This window comes from Dendrobates tinctorius, unplaced genomic scaffold (assembly GCF_039654945.1).
Source record: "Dendrobates tinctorius isolate UK_male_01 unplaced genomic scaffold, ASM3965494v1 ptg000019l, whole genome shotgun sequence".
In the NCBI taxonomy this organism is placed as follows: Eukaryota; Metazoa; Chordata; class Amphibia; order Anura; family Dendrobatidae; genus Dendrobates; species Dendrobates tinctorius.
In genome coordinates, this window is record NW_027361687.1 from 28,535,885 (window position 1) to 28,557,753 (window position 21,869).

At 44.8% G+C, this 21,869-nt stretch overlaps 1 protein-coding gene across 2 annotated transcripts in view; it reads right to left on the minus strand.

The window, feature by feature from the left end:
* The window catches only part of TEDC1 (tubulin epsilon and delta complex 1), a 115,330-nt gene extending 95,347 nt beyond the window's left edge, over positions 1–19,983 (minus strand). For both annotated transcript variants that reach the window (XM_073566787.1, XM_073566786.1), the window contains exon 1: positions 19,906–19,983. In XM_073566787.1, coding sequence (XP_073422888.1) covers positions 19,906–19,959 — 54 coding nt within the window. In that variant the 5' untranslated portion in view covers positions 19,960–19,983. The remainder of the gene's footprint in view (positions 1–19,905) is intronic.
* Positions 19,984–21,869: the final 1,886 nt, after the last annotated feature.

Below are 21,869 nucleotides of genomic sequence, written 5' to 3' on the forward strand. Positions count from 1 at the left end.
CAGCAAATGATGAATTGAGGGTGGGAGGCAGCACAAATGATGATGAATTGAGAGTGGGTACAGCAAATAATGAATTTAGGATGGGGTATGCAGGACAGCAAATGATGAAGTGAAGGTTTGGGACGGGGACAGTAAATTATTAGTTGAGAGTGGGAGATAGCAAATGTTGAATTGAGGGTGGGGGACGGGACAGCAACTGATTAATTGAGGGTTTGGGATGAGAATACCAAATGAATTGAGGGTGGGGGACACCAAATGTTAAATTGAAGGTTGGGGACAAGGGACAGCAAATCATGAATTGAGGGTTTGGGATGGGGACAGCAAATTATGAATTGAAGGTGGGGGACAGGGGACAGCAAAACATGACTTGAGAGTGGGGGACAGCAAATGTTGAATTGAGGGTGGTGGGCAGGGGATAGAAAATGATGAATTGAAGTTGGAGGACTGGGGACAGCAAATTATGAATTGAAGAAAGGATGACAGATAAACTGGGGAGGGGATAGCAAATCATGAATTAACGTAGGATTGACAGATTAATTGGGGGTCGTGGACAGCAAATGATGAATTGTGGGTGGGGAACAGCAAATGTTAAATTGAGGGTGGGGGACAAGGGACAGCAAATCATGACTTGAGGGTGGGGGACAGTAAATTATGAAATGAGGGTGAGGAACAGGGGACAGCAAATGAATTTAGGGTGGGGGATGGAGGACAGCAAATGATGAATTGAGGGTTTGGAATGGGGACAGAAAATGATGAATTAAAGGTGGGGATCAGCAAATGATGAATTGAGGGTGGAGGACAGCAAATGATGATTTAAGGGTGGGGGGACAGCAAATGATGAACTGAGGGTAGGGGACAGGGGGAACGGAGGACAGCAAATGATGAATTAAGGGTTTGGGATGGGGACAGCAAATGATCAATTGAGGGTGGGGGACAGTGGACAACAAATGATGAATTGAGGACAGGGGACAAAAACTGATGGGGGTTTAGGACGGGGACAGCAAATGATGAATTGAGGGTAGGGGACAGCAAGCGTTAAATTGAGGATGGGGGACAGGGGACAGCAAATCTTGAATTGAGGGTTTGGGATGGGGACAGCAAATGATGAATTGAAGGAGGGAGACAGCAAATCATGACTTGAGGGTGGGGGACAGCAAATGATGAATTGAGGTTGGGGGACAGCAAATGAAATGAGGTTGGGGGACTGGGGACAGCAAATTATGAATTGAAGTAGGGGTGACAGATTAATTGTGGGTGGGGACAGCAAATGATAAATTGAGGTAGAGGTAACAGATTAATTGGGGGTCAGGGACAGCAAATGATGAATTGAGGTTGGGGAACAGGGGAAAGCAAATGATGAATATAGGATGAGGGATGGAGGACAGCAAATGATGAATTGAGGGTTTGGAACGGGAAAAGCAAATGATGAATTGAGGGTGGGGGACAGTGGACAGCAAGTGATGAATTGAGGGTGGGGGACGGAGGACAGCAAATGTTGAATTGAGGGTTTGGGACAGGGTCAGCAAATGATGAATTGAAGTTGGGGACAGGGGACAGCAAATCATGACTTGAGGATGGGAACAGTAAATGATGAACTGAGGGTGGAGACAGGGGACAGCAAATGATGAATTGAGGGTGGGGGACAGCAAATGATGAATTGAAGGTGGGAGTGGGGATAGCAAATGATGACTTGAAGGTGGGGGTGGGCAGAGCAAATAATGATAAATTTAGAATGGGGTTCAGCAAATGATAATGAACTGAGGATGTGGGGAAAGCAATTGATGATGAATTGAGACTGGGGGATGGGGGACAGCAAATGATAATTGATGGTGGGGGACAGTAAATGATGAATTGGGGGGGTGGAGGAGAGTAAATGATGGTGTATGAGGGACATCAAATGATGATGAAGTGAGGGTTAGGAACATTAAATGATGATGAATTGGGTGTGGGGGAGAGTAAATGATGAATTGAGGGTGGGTGGGGGAGAGCAGTTGATAATGAATAGAGGGTGGGGGTGGGAGAGAGTACATGACATAATGAATTGGGTCGCAGGGGGGCATATAAATATATTAAATCGGGGTGCGGGAAGCACTAAGTGTTGGGCGTTGAGGATGCATGACTCTGACTGGTAATGAATTGGGAAACAGAGAACGGGTTCTAATTAATCTATATATTTATTGGGTGGAGAAAATGGCTATTTATAGTTAGTGTGGGCACAGTGGCGTATTACAATTTATATTTGGAATGGTGGGTTGCATAATAACTAATTATATATTAATTGTGGGTGCACGTCTGTATTCAGCTGTGTAGTGTAGAAGAAAGGGAAAAAGTGGGGAATGTGCTCTGGAAGCGGTGCTTTAAATAAGTCATGATCCAGGACGGGGTTTCGCTTTGCCCCGTCCTGATCAGACTGGGGGTTAATTGTTCCGCCTCTCTCTGGCAGAGGGCGGCTATTTAATGCTCACTGGACCTAGGTCCGGTGTCAGTTATACTCCTGCCCTCGGCTGAGTTAGTTGACCTTGTGCGTACGTGTGCCTTGTGTCTGATATCTTGCTTGCTTGTTTGGTTTTGATCCGGTTCTGTCCCTGTTACGAGTTCTGCCTGCCCCTCTTGTACTGCGCTACCTCTCGTGTATGACTCTCTGCTTGTGACCCGACTTCTCTCTGCTCGTCTCCTTGGTACCACGTCGCCCTCTTGTGTATGACCTTTGGCTTTGTCTGACTACCCGTCTGTTTGTCCCTCCTGTGCCTCGTTTGCCCGTACTGTTATGACCTCCGTTTTGCCTGACTCTGAGTTGTTGTATGGTGTCCTGTCATATCTGTAAGCAGGACGCTAAGCCCCACCCCCTTGCAGTCACCTGACCATAGGTCCTGTGCCAGCTTGCTAACTTCAGTGTCCGCAGGTCCTATGCCTCTTTACTTTCTGGCGCTGACTGGACCCTGACACTAATAGTTTGAAGCACGCATTGTCACCTCTGCTGCCCTGCTCCACAGGTATCTTTTAGCACTGTTTCTGTACTCAGGACATGCGCACTGGCTCTGTGAGCGAGTGTAGTGCGGTGTCTCTGACATTATAACTGACCCATACCATTTTTTTTTTCTCTGCTCCCATTCTCCTGTGTATGTGATGGATCCTATGCACGCTCTTTCTGAGCAGGTGAGACACCTGACACAGATGTCTCAGAAACTCCTTGGAGAACAATGAGTCCTGGCTCAGTTTCAGCAGCTGATCGCTGACACTGTGCAGGGGGGTATTCTTATCGGGGGCTCGGGATGTTACATTAGTTTCCCCTGAGTCTCCGTTTAAGTTACCAGATACCTTTTCTGGAGATAAAAGGAAATTCAGAGTTTTCAAGGAGGGTTGTAAGCTTTTTTTTTCATTGAGACCACACTCTTCTGGGGATGAAGGTCAGAGAGTGGGGGTCATTATGTCTCTGTTAAGGGGAGCCCCCCAAGCTTGCGCTTTCTCCCTTCCAACCACGGCCCCTGAGCGTATGAATGTGGATGCATTTTTTGAAGCCCTGGGGCATATTTATGATGAGCCTGATCGAATGCGTATGGCTGAGGACATGGTGATGAGTGTGTGCCAGGGGAAGCACTCAGCCGAGTGGTTTTGCTCAGAGTTCAGATGCTGGGCTGCTGAGGTCTGCTGGAATGACGCCGCCCTCCGGGGTTTGTTCCGTAGAGGCCTGTCTGAACATCTGAAAGATGCCTTGGCTCTCCACCCTCCGCCTGATTCCCTGGAAGAGGCTATGACACAGGCCGTCCGAATGGATCGCAGGCTATGGGCGAGGGGAGTGGTGCAAATTGAGAGACCGTTATTCTCCCAAGGAAGGGGAGCCAGTCATACATTGGAAGTCACGGAGATGGGAACCATCGACCTCAAAGAAAATGAAAGGAGACAACGGCGCATGGGAAAACGCTGTTTTCACTGTGGCGATTCTGTACATTGGAAAAAGGATTGCCCTTCCGGTCCACAGACCAACAAGCGACTGAGCCCGGGTGATTGTTATGGAGGTCACCCAGGCTCTCAGGTACCCTTTTCTGCCTTCTCTAAAATGTTGTTACAAGTGGAACTTTGTTGTGGGAGTGTCTCTACATCCACTTCTGCCTTCGTGGATTGCGGTTCATCTTTGAACTTTATTGACTCGGACTTGGTGGCCAGGTGTAAGTTAGGGACAGTTAGGTTGGCGACTCCTATTAACATTGTTGCGATTGACAAAACACCACTGGTTAAGAATAACGTTATGTTTCGCACTGAAGAGTTTCTCCTTAGAGTTCCTTACACCAGGAACATATTTTATGTTTTGTTATGGACAACCTGCCTGCGGGACTGGTGTTAGGGTTCCCCTGGTTACAATTGCATAATCCTGTAATTAATTGGGAATATTGGGACATTGTTAAATGGGGTCCCTATTGTTGCCTGAAAGACTAAACGGACGTTTTCTCCGAAGAAGAGGCTGAGGTTTTACCACCACACCGCCCATTTGATTGTGCCGTTGACCTGTTTCCAGGTGCTAAATTGCCCAAAGCCCGCTTGTATAACCTTTCGGGTCCAGAACGGGCCGCGATGAAAGAATATATTTCCGAGAGTCTCCGTAAGGGACACATTCGTCCTTCTGTTTCTCCCGTAGCGGCGGGGTTCTTTTTTGTAAAGAAAAAAGACGGTGGTTTACGCCCATGCCTCGATTTTCGTGAGTTAAATAAGATAACTGTGAGGAATACGTATCCCCTTCCACTTATTCCTGATTTATGCAATCAGTTGTCCGGAGCTAAGTGGTTTTCAAAGTTAGATCTACGGGGAGCGTATAACCTTATCCGAGTCCGGGACGGAGATGAGTGGAAAACCGCTTTTCTCACTACTGAAGGGTTGTTTGAAAACTTGGTCATGCCTTTCGGTCTGACCAATACTCTAGCGGTTTTCCAAAATTTCATTAATCATGTGCTCTCTGATTTCATTGGACGTTTTATGGTGGTATATTTGGATGACATATTGATCTACTCTCCTGATAAACAGGCTCACATTGGTCATGTTCGGGCAGTTCTCTTTGCTAAATTAGAAAAATGCTTATTTTTTTGTCCAGGAACTGTCTTTTCTGGGGTTCATTGTGTCTGCTGAGGGGTATCGCATGGATCGTAATAAGGTGCAGGCCATTGTCGAGTGGGTTCAACCTTGTGATTTGAAGGCTCTGCAGCGTTTCCTAGGATTCGCCAATTACTACCGTAAATTTATAAGGGGGTTCTGACATGACTCAAAAGGGGGCTGATATCAAGAATTGGTCAACCGCAGCGGTAGCGGCATTTCAGTTTTTAAAAAAATGTTTCATGTCTGCCCCGGTTCTTATTCAACCGGACCCGTCGGAACCATTTATTGTTGAGGTAGACGCCTCAGAGGTGGGGGTGGGGGCGGTATAGTCCCAGGGACCCGCCACTTTGACCAGTTTGAGACCTTGCACCTTTTTCTCAAAGAAGTTCTCCCCTGCGGAGAGAAACTATGATGTGGGGAATCGAGAACTTCTGGCCGTAAAGTTGGCCTTTGAAGAATGGAGGCATTTTTTGGAGGGGGCTGTCCATCCTATAACAGTAATTACGGACCAAAAAAACCTAGCTTACATTGAGTCAGCTAAAAGGTTGACTCCCAGACAGCCTAGATGGTCACTTTTTTTTCCCGGTTCAATTTCTCGATCACTTTTCGGCCAGGATCTAAAAATGTCAGAGCGGATTACTTGTCACGCAGTCTAGATCCGGTATCCCCCCGGAACCTCCGTCCTCCATTCTTCAGCCTGGGGTGACGGTGGCAGATATTTATAATATGTTGGAATGGGAGATTCGGGAGGCTCAGTCTCTGGCACCTCCGACTAAGCCGGTGGATAAGCTTTTCGTGCCAGCTCAGTTTCGCCTCAAGGTCCTCCGGGAGTTCCATGACTCAGTTCTGGGTGGACATCCAGGGATCTCAGCTACCCGGAAGGCCATTGCTAGAGTATTCTGGTGGTCTGCTTTAGCCTCTGATGTTGGGGAATATGTGTCTGCTTGTGATGTTTGTGCCCGTGCAAAAAACCCCCATAACCGGCCGGGAATTGGTACCACTGCCAATTCCTGAGAGACCATGGACTCATTTGTCCATGGATTTCATCACCAACCTTCCCCCCTCCAAGGGTAATACCGTCGTTTGAGTTGTGGTGGACAGGTTTAGTAAGCAGGCACATTTTGTACCTTTGGCAGCTCTCCCTAATGCGGAAACGTTGTCCAGATTGTTCGTTGAGCATGTGGTGCGGTTGCATGGGGTACACTTGAATGTGGTGTCTGATAGAGGAGTGCAATTTGTTTCCAGATTTTGGAGGGCTTTTTGCCAGAGGTTGGGTATTGGTCTGTCCTTTTCATCCGCTTATCATCCTGAGACTAATGGGCAGACCGAGCGGACCAATCAATCTCTGGAGCAAATTTTGCGTTGCTTGACCTCAGACCGACAGGATGATTGGTGTTCTGTGTTACCGTTGGCCGAGTTTGCATTTAACAACCGCATTAACCAGTCTACAGGTACAACTCCCTTTATCTGTAATTATGGGTTTCATCCTCATTTTGGAGAATTTTCCCGTTTGAATTCTGGGTGTCCTGGGGTGGATGAGACGATCCAGCGGTTGGGGGAGGTATGGCGGGAGGTCCAGAGTAACATTACGAAGGCCCAGGACAAATTTAATTTTTTTGCGGACAAAAAACAATCCGCGGGACCGGTGTTTCAGATTGGGGATAAGGTATGGTTGTCCACCAAGAATATAAGGCTCAAGGTCCCCTCTGCGAAGCTTGGACCCAGGTTTATAGGTCCCTATGTAATTACCGAAGCAGTTAACCCAGTGGCTTTTCGGTTGCGGCTCCCGCCATCTCTGCGGATCCCAAATGTTTTCCATAAGGCCCTTTTGAAACCTGTGAGGTCCGGTGGGGAGGGATCATCAACTTCCCCACCACTGGTTTTGGTAGACGGGCAGTCGGAGTACGAGGTGGAACGAATCGTCGACTCTAGGTTGGTCCGTCGTGCCCTTCAATATCTGATACATTGGAAAGGCTACGGTCCTGAAGAACGGTTGTGAGTTCCTGCTCGATCGGTCCATGCGGATCGGTTGGTCCGGGCCTTTCACGCCAAGAACCCTGAGAGACCTGGGGGTCTGGTGGCCCCCCATTGAGAGGAGGGTACTGTCATGATCCAGGATGGGGTTTCGCTTTGGCCCGTCCTCATCAGACTGGGGGTTAATTGTTCTGCCTCTCTCTGGCAGAGGGCGGCTATTTAATGCTCACTGGACCTAGGTCCGGTGTCAGTTATACTCCTGCCCTCGGCTGAGTTAGTTGACCTTGTGCGTACGTGTGCCTTGTGTCTGATATCTTGCTTGTTTGGTTTTGATCCGGTTCTGTCCCTGTTACGAGTTCTGCCTGCCCCTCTTGTACTGCGCTACCTCTCGTGTATGACTCTCTGCTTGTGACCCGACTTCTCTCTGCTTGTCCCCTTGGTACCACGTCGCCCACTTGTGTATGACCTTTGGCTTTGTCTGACTACTCATCTGTTTGTCCCTCCTGTGCCTCGTTTGCCCGTACTGTTGTGACCTCCATTTTGCCTGACTCTGAGTTGTTGTATGGTGTCCTGTCATATCTGTAAGCAGGACGCTAAGCCCTGCCCCCTTGCAGTCACCTGACCATAGGTCCTGTGCCAGCTTGCTAACTTCAGTGTCCGTAGGTCCTGTGCCTCTTTACTTTCCGACGCTGACTGGACCCTGACACTAATAGTTTGAAGCACGCATTGTCACCTCTGCTGCCCTGCTCCACAGGTATCTTTTAGCACTGTTTCTGTACTCAGGACACGCGCACTGGCTCTGTGAGCGAGTGTAGTGCGGTGTCTCTGACAAAATAACTGTGTATTATTTTCTGCAGAGACAAGTCCAGACTGGAAGAACTGAAGACGTCACTGGTGAGTCAGTGTGTTACCTGTACACTGACACTATACACAGCTCCTGTGTATAATGTCACTGGTGATCACTGTATTACCTGTACACTGACACTATACACAGCTCTTGTGTATAATGTCACTGGTGATCACTGTATTACCTGTACAATGATATTATATACAGAGCTCCTGTTTATAATGACACTGGTGATCACTGTATTACCTACAGTTGTGGCCAAAAGTATTGACACCCCTGTAATTCTGTCAGATAATACTCAGTTTCTTCCTGAAAATGATTGCAAACACAAATTCTTTGGTATTATTATCTTCATTTAATTTGTCTTAAATGAAAAAACACAAAAGAGAATGAAGCAAAAAGCAAAACATAGATCATTTCACACAAAACTCCAAAAATGGGCCAGACAAATATATTGGCACCCTCAGCCTAATACTTGGTTGCACAACCTTTCGCCAAAATAACTGTGACCAACCGCTTCCGGGAACCATCAATGAGTTTCTTACAATGCTCTGCTGGAATTTTAGACCATTCTTCTTTGGCAAACTGCTCCAGGTCCCTGATATTAGAAGGGTGCCTTCTCCAAACTGCCATTTTTAGATCTCTCCACAGGTGTTCTATGGGATTCAGGTCTGGACTCATTGCTGGCCACCTTAGAAGTCTCCAGTGCTTTCTCTCAAACCATTTTCTAGAGCTTTTTGAAGTGTGTTTTGGGTCATTGTCCTGCTGGAAGACCCATGACCTCTGAGGGAGACCCAGCTTTCTCACACTGGACACTACATATAGAGCTCCTGTGTATAATGTCACTGGTGATCACTGTATTATCTGTACACTGACACTATATTCAGAGCTCCTGTATATAATGTCACTGGTGATCACTGTGTTACCTGTACACTATACACTATATACAGAGCTCCAGTGTATAATGTCACTGGTGGTCACTGTATTACTTGTACACTGACACTATATACAGAGCTCCTGTGTATAATGTCACTGGTGATCCCTGTATTACCTGTACACTGACATTATATACAGAGCTCCAGTGTATAATGTCACTGGTGGTCACTGTATTACTTGTACACTGACACTATATACAGAGCTCCTGTGTATAATGTCACTGGTGATCCCTGTATTACCTGTACACTGACACTCTATACAGAGCTCCTGTGTATAATGTCACCGGTGATCATTGTATTACCTGTACACTATACACTATATACAGAGCTCCTGTGTATAATGTCACCGGTGATCACTGTATTACCTGTACATTGACACTACATACAGAGCTCCTGTGTATAATGTCACTGGTAATCATTTTATTACTGTACACTGCCATCTACAGTGGGGAAAAAAAGTATTTAGTCAGTCAGCAATAGTGCAAGTTCCACCACTTAAAAAGATGAGAGGCGTCTGTAATTTACATCATAGGTAGACCTCAACTATGGGAGACAAACTGAGAAAAAAAAATTCAGAAAATCACATTGTCTGTTTTTTTTTCATTTTATTTGCATATTATGGTGGAAAATAAGTATTTAGTCAGAAACAAGCAATCAAGATTTCTGGCTCTCACAGACCTGTAACTTCTTCTTTAAGAGTCTCCTCTTTCCTCCACTCATTACCTGTAGTAATGGCACCTGTTTAAACTTGTTATCAGTATAAAAAGACACCTGTGCACACCCTCAAACAGTCTGACTCCAAACTCCACTATGGTGAAGACCAAAGAGCTGTCAAAGGACACCAGAAACAAAATTGTAGGCCTGCACCAGGCTGGGAAGACTGAATCTGCAATAGCCAACCAGCTTGGAGTGAAGAAATCAACTGTGGGAGCAATAATTAGAAAATGGAAGACATACAAGACCACTGATAATCTCCCTCGATCTGGTGCTCCACGCAAAATCCCACCCCGTGGGGTCAGAATGATCACAAGAACGGTGAGCAAAAATCCCAGAACCACGCGGGGGGACCTAGTGAATGAACTGCAGAGAGCTGGGACCAATGTAACAAGGCATACCATAAGTAACACACTACGTCACCATGGACTCAGATCCTGCAGTGCCAGACGTGTCCCACTGCTTAAGCCTGTACATGTCCGGGCCCGTCTGAAGTTTGCTAGAGAGCATTTGGATGATCCAGAGGAGTTTTGGGAGAATGTCCTATGGTCTGATGAAACCAAACTGGAACTGTTTGGTAGAAACACAACTTGTCGTGTTTGGAGGAAAAAGAATACTGAGTTGCAAACATCAAACACCATACCTACTGTAAAGCATGGTGGTGGAAACATCATGCTTTGGGGCTGTTTCTCTGCAAAGGGGCCAGGACGACTGATCCGGATACATGAAAGAATGAATGGGGCCATGTATCGTGAGATTTTGAGTGCAAACCTCCTTCCATCAGCAAGGGCATTGAAGATGAAACGTGGCTGGGTCTTTCAACATGACAATGATCCAAAGCACACCGCCAGGGCAACGAAGGAGTGGCTTCGTAAGAAGCATTTCAAGGTCCTGGAGTGGCCTAGCCAGTCTCCAGATCTCAACCCTATAGAAAACCTTTGGAGGGAGTTGAAAGTCCGTGTTGCCAAGCGAAAAGCCAAAAACATCACTGCTCTAGAGGAGATCTGCATGGAGGAATGGGCCAACATACCAACAACAGTGTGTGGCAACCTTGTGAAGACTTACAGAAAACGTTTGACCTCTGTCATTGCCAACAAAGGATATATCACAAAGTATTGAGATGAAATTTTGTTTCTGACCAAATACTTATTTTCCACCATAATATGCAAATAAAATGAAAAAAAAACAGACAATGTGATTTTCTGGATTTTTTTTTCTCAGTTTGTCTCCCATAGTTGAGGTCTACCTATGATGTAAATTACAGACACCTCTCATCTTTTTAAGTGGTGGAACTTGCACTATTGCTGACTGACTAAATACTTTTTTCCCCACTGTATATGGAGAGAGAATGATGTCTCCCATCGGTCCCCTGAGGAATGCAGGGGGAAACGCTTTGGTACAACTTAACTATATGATAAGTACCATTTTTTTAATGCCTTGATTGGGGAGCACATGCTTTGACAACCTAAATATTCACTATGGCTGTCCATCGTTCCAGCTGGATTTTATCATGACAACTCGTGTTTACAAGTGTCAGACTTTTCTTATGCTCCAATTGGGGAGCACAGGTATGTTAGCCTAAGTATTTACTGTGGCTACCCTCTTTTTCTGGCTTGATATGATTACTTGAAATTAATCTGTGTTGGTTATCTGTGCTGGCTGCAAATGTTGGTGTAGGTATCCTTTCTATTTATCATCTGTACACCCGGTTATTGCATTCTTTATTGGGCTTGACAAAAACACAAAGCACGGTTACCCATAGCTGATTCCCGCATGATGTCTTTTGATTGTCTGCTTTATTGATAGATGTTAACATTCTTCACACACTGTCTACATGTTTTTGCACATATTGTTGTACATCTTCCTATTATGTGTTAAATAGGTTTTTCCATTTGGACATCATGCTGTAGGGCCTGACTAGGGCATTTAGGGCTGCCAAAGTTTGAGCGGGGCGCCATACCGTTTCACAACAGTGTGCTAACCTAGGCAGTCAGGCAGGCAAAGGCGATAGGGCCTACTAGGGTGAGGCCCTATCTGTGATATTGCCTTGATTTACCCACTTGAGGCCGTTAGCTATGCAGATTTTCTTATGTATCCAAACAGTGTAACCACATGTTCACTCAATAACCCAGGCAGTTTACTTTTTGCACTATTTTTGCAGTCAAGTCACTAATTGTATGTCTGTTTTATATGCAGGATTGGTAGTCATTTAACCCTTGAGGTATTTTTTCTTATTATAAGGATACGGTGCTGTTTATTTGATATTTTCTGACCTATGAAATATATCCATACCTATATTGTTATTAAGCATGTAGGATTGCTAGTTATTTAGCCTCTGAGGTATTTGTCCTTAGTATAAGGATAAGGTTTTGCTTATTTGATATGACGTCTTTTGGACTTACTATATTTATCTATACTTTCTGTATTTGACATTTGTGGATATTTTTTTATTGTGTGCTTTTAAATTCATTAACAAAAGTTGATTTTTAGCGTCTTTTTCTCTGCTTTTCTACTTATGTGACTCTTTTTACTACTTTATAAGGTTTTGCGTGATCCTTGTATTACCTGTACACTGACACTAAAGATAGAGCTCCTGGTAATATTAGTATTGTGTTTTTTTTTATTAATGATCAGTATTGTAGTTTTCGGTTACTATGAGGTGGTAATATATGGTCTGGTCATGGTGTGGAGGAATTTTTCACTTGTATGTAGTAGTATTCGGTCATTATGAGGTGATAATTTGTGGTCTGGTCATGGTGTGGTTGTATTTTTCCCTTGTATGTGATAGTATTCGGTCACTATGAGGTGGTAATATGTGGTCTGGTCATGGTGTGGCTGTATTTATCCCTTGTATGTGGTATTATATGGTCACTATGTGGCAGTAATATGTGGTCTCGTCATGGTATGGTGGTATTTGTTCCTTTGTGCGGTATTTTTCGGTCACTGTGTGGTGTTAATATGTGATCTGGACTTGATGTGGAGGTATTCGTTCCTTGCTTGTGGTATTATTCGTTCACTATGTGGTGGTAATATGTGGTCTGGTCATGGTGTGGCGGTATTTTTTCCTTGTATGTGGTATTGTTTATTCACTATGTGATGGTAATATTTGGTCTGGTCATCGTGTGGTGGCATTTGTTCCTTGTATGTGCTATTATTCAGTCACAAGATTTCCCTTCACTTGAACTAAGAGGCAGAGATTGACACCAGATAAAAAAGCCCATACTATTACCCCTGCTCCACTAAACTGTACAGCAGGCACAATGCAGTCAGGGAGTAACATTATACTGGCATTCACCAAGCCCAGACTCTTCCATCAGATGCCAGATAGAGATGTGTCATCTATCACTGCACAGAAGACATTTCCTCCATAGTCCGGTGGTGGTAGCTCTACACCACTCCATCTGACGCCATTGTGCTTGGTGATGTAAGGCTGCATGCAGCTACTCGGCCATGAAGCTCCCAGCAGAGGCACGGTGTTTGTGCTAATGTGAATAACAGAGGAGGTTTGGACTGTAGTTATGGGGCTAGCAGAGCATTGGTGACTTTTCTGCCCTCTGCTCCTCAGCACTCGGTGACCCCGCTCCGTAAGGTTACGTGGCTGAGTTTCTGTGGTTCCTTCCACTTCTTAGTAATATCACTCACAGGTGATGGGGGAAGATGTAGAAGGAAGAAGGAAGAAATGTCATTAATGGACTTGTTACACCGGTGGCTCCTATTACAGAACCGGGCTGGTATCAGCCACTGTCACACATTAGTAAAGTAGACGACATGGCGGGGACCGGATGTTATACACCTGGGACGGATGTTCTACACCTAGGGTGAGGGGCCATATGTGTATACCGGGGCAATTGGGCCGGATATTTTACACCGAAGCAAGCAACCGGATGTTGTAACCCGGGACAAGGGGCTAAATGTTTTATACTGGTGACAAGTGCTGGATATTGTACATCTCAGGCAATGGGGCCAAATGTTATATAATGGGGGCGAGGGGACAGATTTTATACACTAGGGGCAATAGGACCTGATGTTATACACCCAAGGCAATGGGGCCAAATGTTATACACTGGTGGGCGAGTAGATTAATGTTATACATCGGGGGCGAGGAGTCGAATGTTATACTGTGGTGATAAGGGGCCTAATGTTATACATTGTGAGACGATGGGGCCAGATGTTATACACTAGGGAAGATGAGGCAGGATGTTATATACCAGAAGTGAGGGGCCAGACATTATACACCAGGGTGAGGGGCCGGATGCTATACACCGGAGAGTAAGGGGGCAAGAAGTTATACACTAGGGGGCAAGGGGCTGGTTATTATACACTGGGGGTAATGGGAGTGGATGCTATTCACTGGGGCGAGGGGCAAAATGTTAGATACCGGGGGTGAGGGCCAGATATTATACACCGGAGGTTAGGGGCCAGTTATTATATACCGGGTGCTGGATGTTATACACCGGGCGAGGGTCCGCATATTATACACGGGGGTGAGGGGCCAAATGTTATACACTGAGGGCGAGGGACAGGATGTTATACACCCGGGTGTAAAGGGGCCAGATGTTATACACCGAGTGCACTGGGATGGAAGGAAAAACCTGAATTTAATGATTAAGACATGTGTCCCAATACTTTTCTCCATTCAGTGTAATTCATTCTCTTACTTTTTCACACTATAGGGATTTTGATAAGGCGTTGAATATAAATAAGTGAAGTCTCTGCAGTCTACAGGCTATCATTTTTTTTCCACTAGAGGGTGACAGAGGCTTGAAAAGAAATAGTGAGAACAGAAATAATCCAAGATAACCTCATACTTTGGACACAAATTCTGAATCACGATTTTATTTTGCCATACTTAGTATAGCGGTAAGAATACAATTGCTATTATTTTGCAGCATTGAACATAGAGAATATTATCAAATCTGTTTCCATCAGTTTTCTGGTTCAACCATATTGAATATAATTATTATGCTCAACACTAAATTAATCAAATGACATCAAGCAGAGTGTTACTTTATAGCAAAGCAAATGTGCTAAAAAACTAGTTTAGGATGTGGATGAGCCCTTTAATCTCCCCAATGGACAACCCTCTAACAACACATAACCATAGAAGACTAGATTCATCTATCAATCTGCTCAGCTCCTTCTACTCTCTAATAATGCTGGAGATTAGACAGAATATTTTACATTTATTCAACTTGATGATATGTCGGGTTCCTGCTCTTTAAGGGAACGTCCACACGGCGCTAAAAAGGTAATTGAATTTGCATTTTGGGGATGACAGACCCCTTTAAAGGGGTTGTTCAGGACTTAAGATAGGCCATCAATAACTGATCTTTGGGGGTCTAGCACCCAGCACCCCCAACGATCAGCTATTTCCAATGCAGATTGGATATGCTCCGTTACGGTGCTACACAGCAAAGCTGTCAACTGTATAGTGTCCATGACCAGGTACTGCACAACCACCCCTTATTAGAATCAATAGGAGCCAGAAGTGCAGTACCTGGACCGCTGAAGTGCAGTACCTGGACCGCTGCCACTATACAGTTGAAAGAGCTGTTTGGTTCCACTCTGCAACTAATCACATCAAATATTGATCGGATATTGATTTATCACATATTGATCAGATATTGATGATGTATCACATATTGATCAGATATTGATGATGTATCACATATTGATCATGTACCAAATATTGATCAGATATTGATGATGTACCAAATATTGATCAGTTATTGATGTATTGGGTATTGATCAGACACTGATGAGGCATCAGATATTGATGATGCATCAGATTTTGTTTACGTGTCCTAAAAATAGACCATCAATATAAAAGTCCTGGACAACCCCTTTAAGAGAGTGTACTGATGGGGTATTACATTTTTATGCTGGCGGTGACCTGTGCATAACCAATACGGTATACAATATAGTGCCAAATAATACGTTGCCTAAATAACATTATCATGAGATTCCTAAAAATCTTCTGCCAGGACTCAGTAAGTAAATGTTTAAGCGCAGAGGTCTATTGCTGTTATCACGGAATAGAAAACAGAGTTCAGATCACTGTATAGACTCCATAATATACAAATGGTGAGTAACAGAAAAGACACATAAAGGTGGAGGTTGACTTTTGTAGATTTTTGACACTAAGCCAAGTTAGGGTGAAAATCACTTTGCGTCATTTACACAACTTCTGACGTTTCAAAGTCATCTGTAGCCATTAAGTCATTTAGTTGTAAATTGCCGATAACCACGACCTACATTATTACTGGGATAATTTAGAGATTGCATGAGAAAAATAGGTGTAGTTCTCAATTGTGCGCCTCTTAGCTTGGTATAACCGTCACATATACAGCATTAGCTTAGTAAACCTGACAAGACCTGTCAGTGTCTGTTACACATATGTCTCCCTTGTATGCTTTATATCCTTGGCTGGATATTTCTTGGACATGTCTGTTGAGCATCTGGTATGAAAATGGGAAAAATCTTTTTTTATTTTTTACTAATATCGTCCATATTTCGGCGTGATGTAAAGATCTGAAATATTTGGCTTCGAGAACATGTCTTAACATCCCTACGTAGCTACATTTAATGACCATTTTGTCATCTTAATACGTCCTTGCTAGATACAGTTCCAGATATAAACACATCAGTGATAAATCAGATATATGATTGTAAAAAAGCATATCAGATGCGTACAACTGGTTTAAAGGGAATCTGTCAGCAGTTTTTTTTGCTATGTAATCTAAGAGCAGCATGATGTAGGGCAGAGATCGTGATCCCAGTGATATATCACTTAATGGGCTATCTGTTGCTGTTTCATTAAGATCAGTATTTTATAAGCAGGAAATTATCACTACAAGACTATGTGTCTTGCGCCTCCTAGTCCAGTGGCTCTGTGCAACCCCGCCCCCACCACTTTACACAAAAAACTGCCAATCAGGGGTGTGAGCGGGGATGTACACAGATCAGAATTCAGAGCTCTGCTAGATCTGCAGAGAATGGATTGTATCAAAATGACAGCAAGCAGTCCAGTAAGTGACACATCTCTGTAATAAGGGTCTCAGCCCCTACATCATACTGCTCTAAAGGTACTGTCACACTTAGCGATGCACCAGTGATCCCGACCAGCGATATGACGTGGTCAGGATCGCTGGTGCATCGGTAAGTGGTCGCTAGTGAGCTGCCACACAGGTAGATCTCACCAGCAACATCGCAGGGGACGGGGGTCGCTACTTACCTGTCACACCAGGCGATCCTGCGTCCTCCCGCCCGGCTCCACGCGTCGCTTGTCTCTCCACAGGAAGCGCCGCAGGAAGATGACGACGAGAAACGGTCCTGGACGTTCTCGCGTGATCAGCGATAACCAGCGGGGGAGCTGTCGGAGGTAAGTATCACACATAGCGATGTCGCTAGCAATATCGCTATAACGTCACAAGTTATAGCGATATTGCTAAGTGTGACAGTACCTTAAGACTACATAGCAAAATCTGGCTCGTTGTTACACCATCACACGAGCAGTCTCTCAGCTTTGTGGTTACACTTCCGTACAGAGATGCAAAGCTTGGCAGTCACACTACTATACAGGGGCACAAAGCTTGCTGCTTCCACCCGTTTACAGAACTATTCACTTCTCTATATACATTTCTATGCAGATGCATGTATTTCTATATAGCTATCACCCTCCGGTCAGGAGAGCAGACGGCCCATCTGAGGTTTGCAATGCGATCCTCAGTCATAGGGCAGTCTAACTGAATCGGTGACACCTGTCACGAGGGGTGGGTGGGCTTATGGGCGGGGGAATGGGTGGATAATCATTTTCCATTTGCATATGCTTGACTTGCCGGCACGCAACAATTAATTTGTCTAGGGCTTACAGAAACATAACGGGGCCACATAGAGAAATTAAAGTTACATATCCTTAAAAGGCTGCACAAGCCCTAGTTCAGGATACCATTAGGATAGTACACAAAAATCACCTGACAGATTCCCTTTAAGCGTTGTCAAAGAAAAAGGTGAAGAGGATTTAGGAGGAAATAACTTGGGTTTAGGGATGTTAGAAAATAAAGAATAATTAATAAAATCATTAGGACCCATTACAATTCACAGAAAATATAAATTCATAAATCAAGTATAGATAATTATCATTACAGTAATTAAAATATATCAATTATAAAACACATGATTCAGTATGGAATTATTCCGACATGCTTATGATTGAGACCTCATGTTGCTGTTGCTCACAGTGCATGTCACAAGATCCAGAATGACATGATAATCATATGAGTAGTCCTGTGAATAATGTGCATTTATACTTTTAGAAAATCATATGAAAAAACCCTAAAAACGATACTTTATTATTAAAAGACCAAAGGTCACACCACAAAGTGAACAGAAACAAAACAATGTGTCCAATCAGTACCCAAATACAAAAAACATGTAATGGGGGTTTCCTAGGAGTCCCTATTAACGTCTAATGCTCAATCCTTCCTTGCCGCGGAGGTTGGCACCCTAGGGGGAGCGTTGTGGCGCCCCCGCTCAACGGTGGCTGTCCCTGTGGACCCTGATGTACCCTACAGCCACTAGGGATCCCTTCCCCGATGCTAAAGGGGCCCCTATCGTTAGACAGAGATCAACTATATTAAGGAGGACCCTAATCCCCAAATAAATTAAAATCAATAGGAACACATTAATGTACTGGCATTAAAGTGATGGCATCTCCGTGACACGGGTCAAGTAGATACAACAGATACACTAGATAAAGTCCACAGCATAGGGAATATCATTAACATGAGGTTAAATCAAAATGGCACAAAAATGCAAACTCCACAAATGATCAATCACTCAGTGGCTCAAGATTTAGATACATAGTGACAATATGCATGCCACCTAACTGGAGAAACAGTGCCAAATGAACCACATCAGGACACTATTTTTACTGAGACCGGCCCTCCTGATGAGCCCAGATGGGGCGAAACGCGTCGAGGCGCTTCACGTACATGGCAGAAGGCGTTTGACACGATGAGTATCTGCAGCATTGATCACTGAGTGTTTGAATTATTTATTCATTTGGCACTGTTTCTCCAGTTAGGTGGCATGCATATTGTCACTATGTATCTAAATCTTGAGCCACTGAGTGATTGATCATTTGTGGAGTTTGCATTTTTGTGCCATTTTGATTTAACCTCATGTTAATGATATTCCCTATGCTGTGGACTTTATCTAGTGTATCTGTTGTATCTACTTGACCCGTGTCACGGAGATGCCATCACTTTAATGCCAGTACATTAATGTGTTCCTATTGATTTTAATTTATTTGGGGATTAGGGTCCTCCTTAATATAGTTGATCTCTGTCTAACGATAGGGGCCCCTTTAGCATCGGGGAAGGGATCCCTAGTGGCTGTAGGGTACATCAGGGTCCACAGGGACAGCCACCGTTGAGCGGGGGCGCCACAACGCTCCCCCTAGGGTGCCAACCTCCGCGGCAAGGAAGGATTGAGCATTAGACGTTAATAGGGACTCCTAGGAAACCCCCATTACATGTTTTTTGTATTTGGGTACTGATTGGACACATTGTTCACTTTGTGGTGTGACCTTTGGTCTTTTAATAATAAAGTATCGTTTTTAGGGTTTTTTCATATGATTTTCTGTTCTGAGACCCTTTACATTTGACAGTCATTTATACTTTTAAAATAAGAGGAATCCATTTTTATGTCTGATTGCATAAACCAAGGCTTTATAGGAATATATTTTAGGGTGCTTTCACATTGTGTTCCTGCACCCGTTCGGTGGTCCCATCAGGGAATACGTCTGAATCCCCCTGCAAAACAGGATTCTGATGTATGCGCCACGGGGTCATAGACTATAATGGTGCTGGCAGAGTGAACGAGTGCTCATTTTCGAGCGTGTACGCCTACTCTAGGTGGACACTCAGACTTAGACTGCTTCTGAGTGTTCACCTCCAGTAGGTGTGTATGCCCAAAAATGATGCACAGTGGAGCGCTTGTTCACTCTGTCAGTACCATTATAGTCTATGGCCCCATCAGTGCATATGTCTGAATCCCATTTTGCTGGGGGTTGGGGCATAAGTCTCGACAGCCACCGAACGAGTGTTGTAACGCAATGAGGAAGCACCCTTAGTGATGAATGATGCGACTGTGAGATATTGTTTAAAGGCATTAAACAAAGGTCCTTCTTCAAGGCATACAAAGGATCAAGTTCCCAATCAGGTACTGCACCAGTCTGTCTAATCCTAGACACTAGTACCAGCCAGAATATATGTGAAAACAGTGATTGCCCAAGTAATTCATGTAAATTGGGCCTCTGTCCAGGGGCCATTTTAGGATTATCCACACCATTTCACGGATCCTGTCATTCAGAGCCAGATGCATCCAATTCTCTTCCAGCATTATTCTCAAGACATCCCAGTGTGCTCCAAATTGAGTAAACATAAAAATAGCCCATTTGGAGTTTTGCCTTCTGACCTAGAATAGTAAGTTTGAGATAGTAACAATATATTGCCAGGAAATGGCTTCTCAAAAAGTATGTGTGTTAACTTTCTTGCCTTTCTGATAAATTTACAAGCCCATGAAACTAATTACAGTCTCATTGGCGGAATATGTCAAGTAAACATTATAACAGTTTGCCAAAACCAATGTAGCTGTTCTAAAGTGCCTGTCCACACCATGAATACATTATATATGAATCCATGAAAATATACATATTTCTAAAAAAAGATAGCCACCAGCTCCCTATAGTATAGGTGAGGGCAGGCATAAGATGGGGTGCAAAGTGCACCCATCACAGTGCCTACCACCTTGAAAAAATATTTGCCCTCAAAGGAGTAGAAACTCCACCAGTTAAATAACAAATTCATTTTGGTTTGCATAATCCCATCTGTACATATCCATAACTATTAGTAGGGTTTAGTAGTCCTTTATCATCTATAATAATAAATGCCCTAACCAGCTTCCGGTTGTAACAACTTCCGTCCAGTTGTAACCGGTGACGTCACCGCACACACACGCACGTTAACCCTCAATACACCACACCGCCTCAACACACACTCCTCTCACCTTTCACCTCCACTCATGTCCACTCACTCTTTCACTCCACATACGTTCCTTTCTCTCACTCCGTTTCTCATACTCACACCGTCATCGTCGCTGCCCCGACATCTTCCTCCGCCGCCGCGATCCAGGATCCAGACGTTCTCCAGGCCGCCGACATCGGGATCCAAAAAGATGGCGTCGGCGAAATCTCGCGAGATTACGCCGACGCCATTTTGGATCCCGATGTCGCCCATGCCAGCGACATGTTGTTGCGGCGACGCCATCTTGAATATCGCGGGACTTCACGAAATCCAAGATGGCGTCCCGCAAGAACATGTCGGCGGCCTGGAGAACGTCTGGATCCTGGATCGCGGCGGCGGAGGAAGATGTCGGGGCAGCGACGATGACGGTGTGAGTATGAGAAACGGAGTGAGAGAAAGGAACGTATGTGGAGTGAAAGAGTGAGTGGACATGAGTGGAGGTGAAAGGTGAGAGGAGTGTGTGTTGAGGCGGTGTGGTGTGTTGAGGGTTAACATGGCAAGAGGTGTGAGGCTGTGTGCACACGCTGCGGATTTTGCTGCGGTTCCGCAGCGGTTTTGGCCGCTGCGCACCCGCAGCAGTTTTTGCTGCGGTGTACAGTACCATGATTCCCTATGGGAATCAAAAACCGCAGTGCAGATGGTGCGGAATTTTCCGCGCGGATTATCTGCGGTTTTCAATCCGCAGAAAGAATTGACATGTCAATTCTTTCTGCGGATTCTCCTGCGGTTTGCCATCTCCTCTATTGAGGAGATGAAAAACCGCAGGGCAAAACCGCAGAGCAATCCGCAGGTAAAACCGCAGGTCTTTTGACCTGCGGTTTCACCTGCGGATTTTACAAAATCCGCGCGGATGAATCCGCACCTAATCCGCAGCGTGTGCACACAGCCTTAACGACGTCGGCGAAATCTCGCGAGATTTCGCCGACGCCATCTTGCATTCGTGAAATTGCGTCATTTACCTGACGCCGACTTGCTGTGCGGACGCTTGGCATTGCCTGTACCACCATAACTACTGCTGCCTTGGTCCTATGCCTGTTTACTGCCGGTGTCTAATTACAGGGCCAATTTGCCTATACCGCCATAACTACTGCTGCCTTGCTCCTCTGCCGGTGTCTAATTACAGGGCTAATTTGCCTCTACCGCCATAACTACTGCTGCCTTGCTCCTCTGCCGGTGTCTAATTACAGGGCTAATTTGCCTATACCGCCATAACTACTGCTGCCTTGC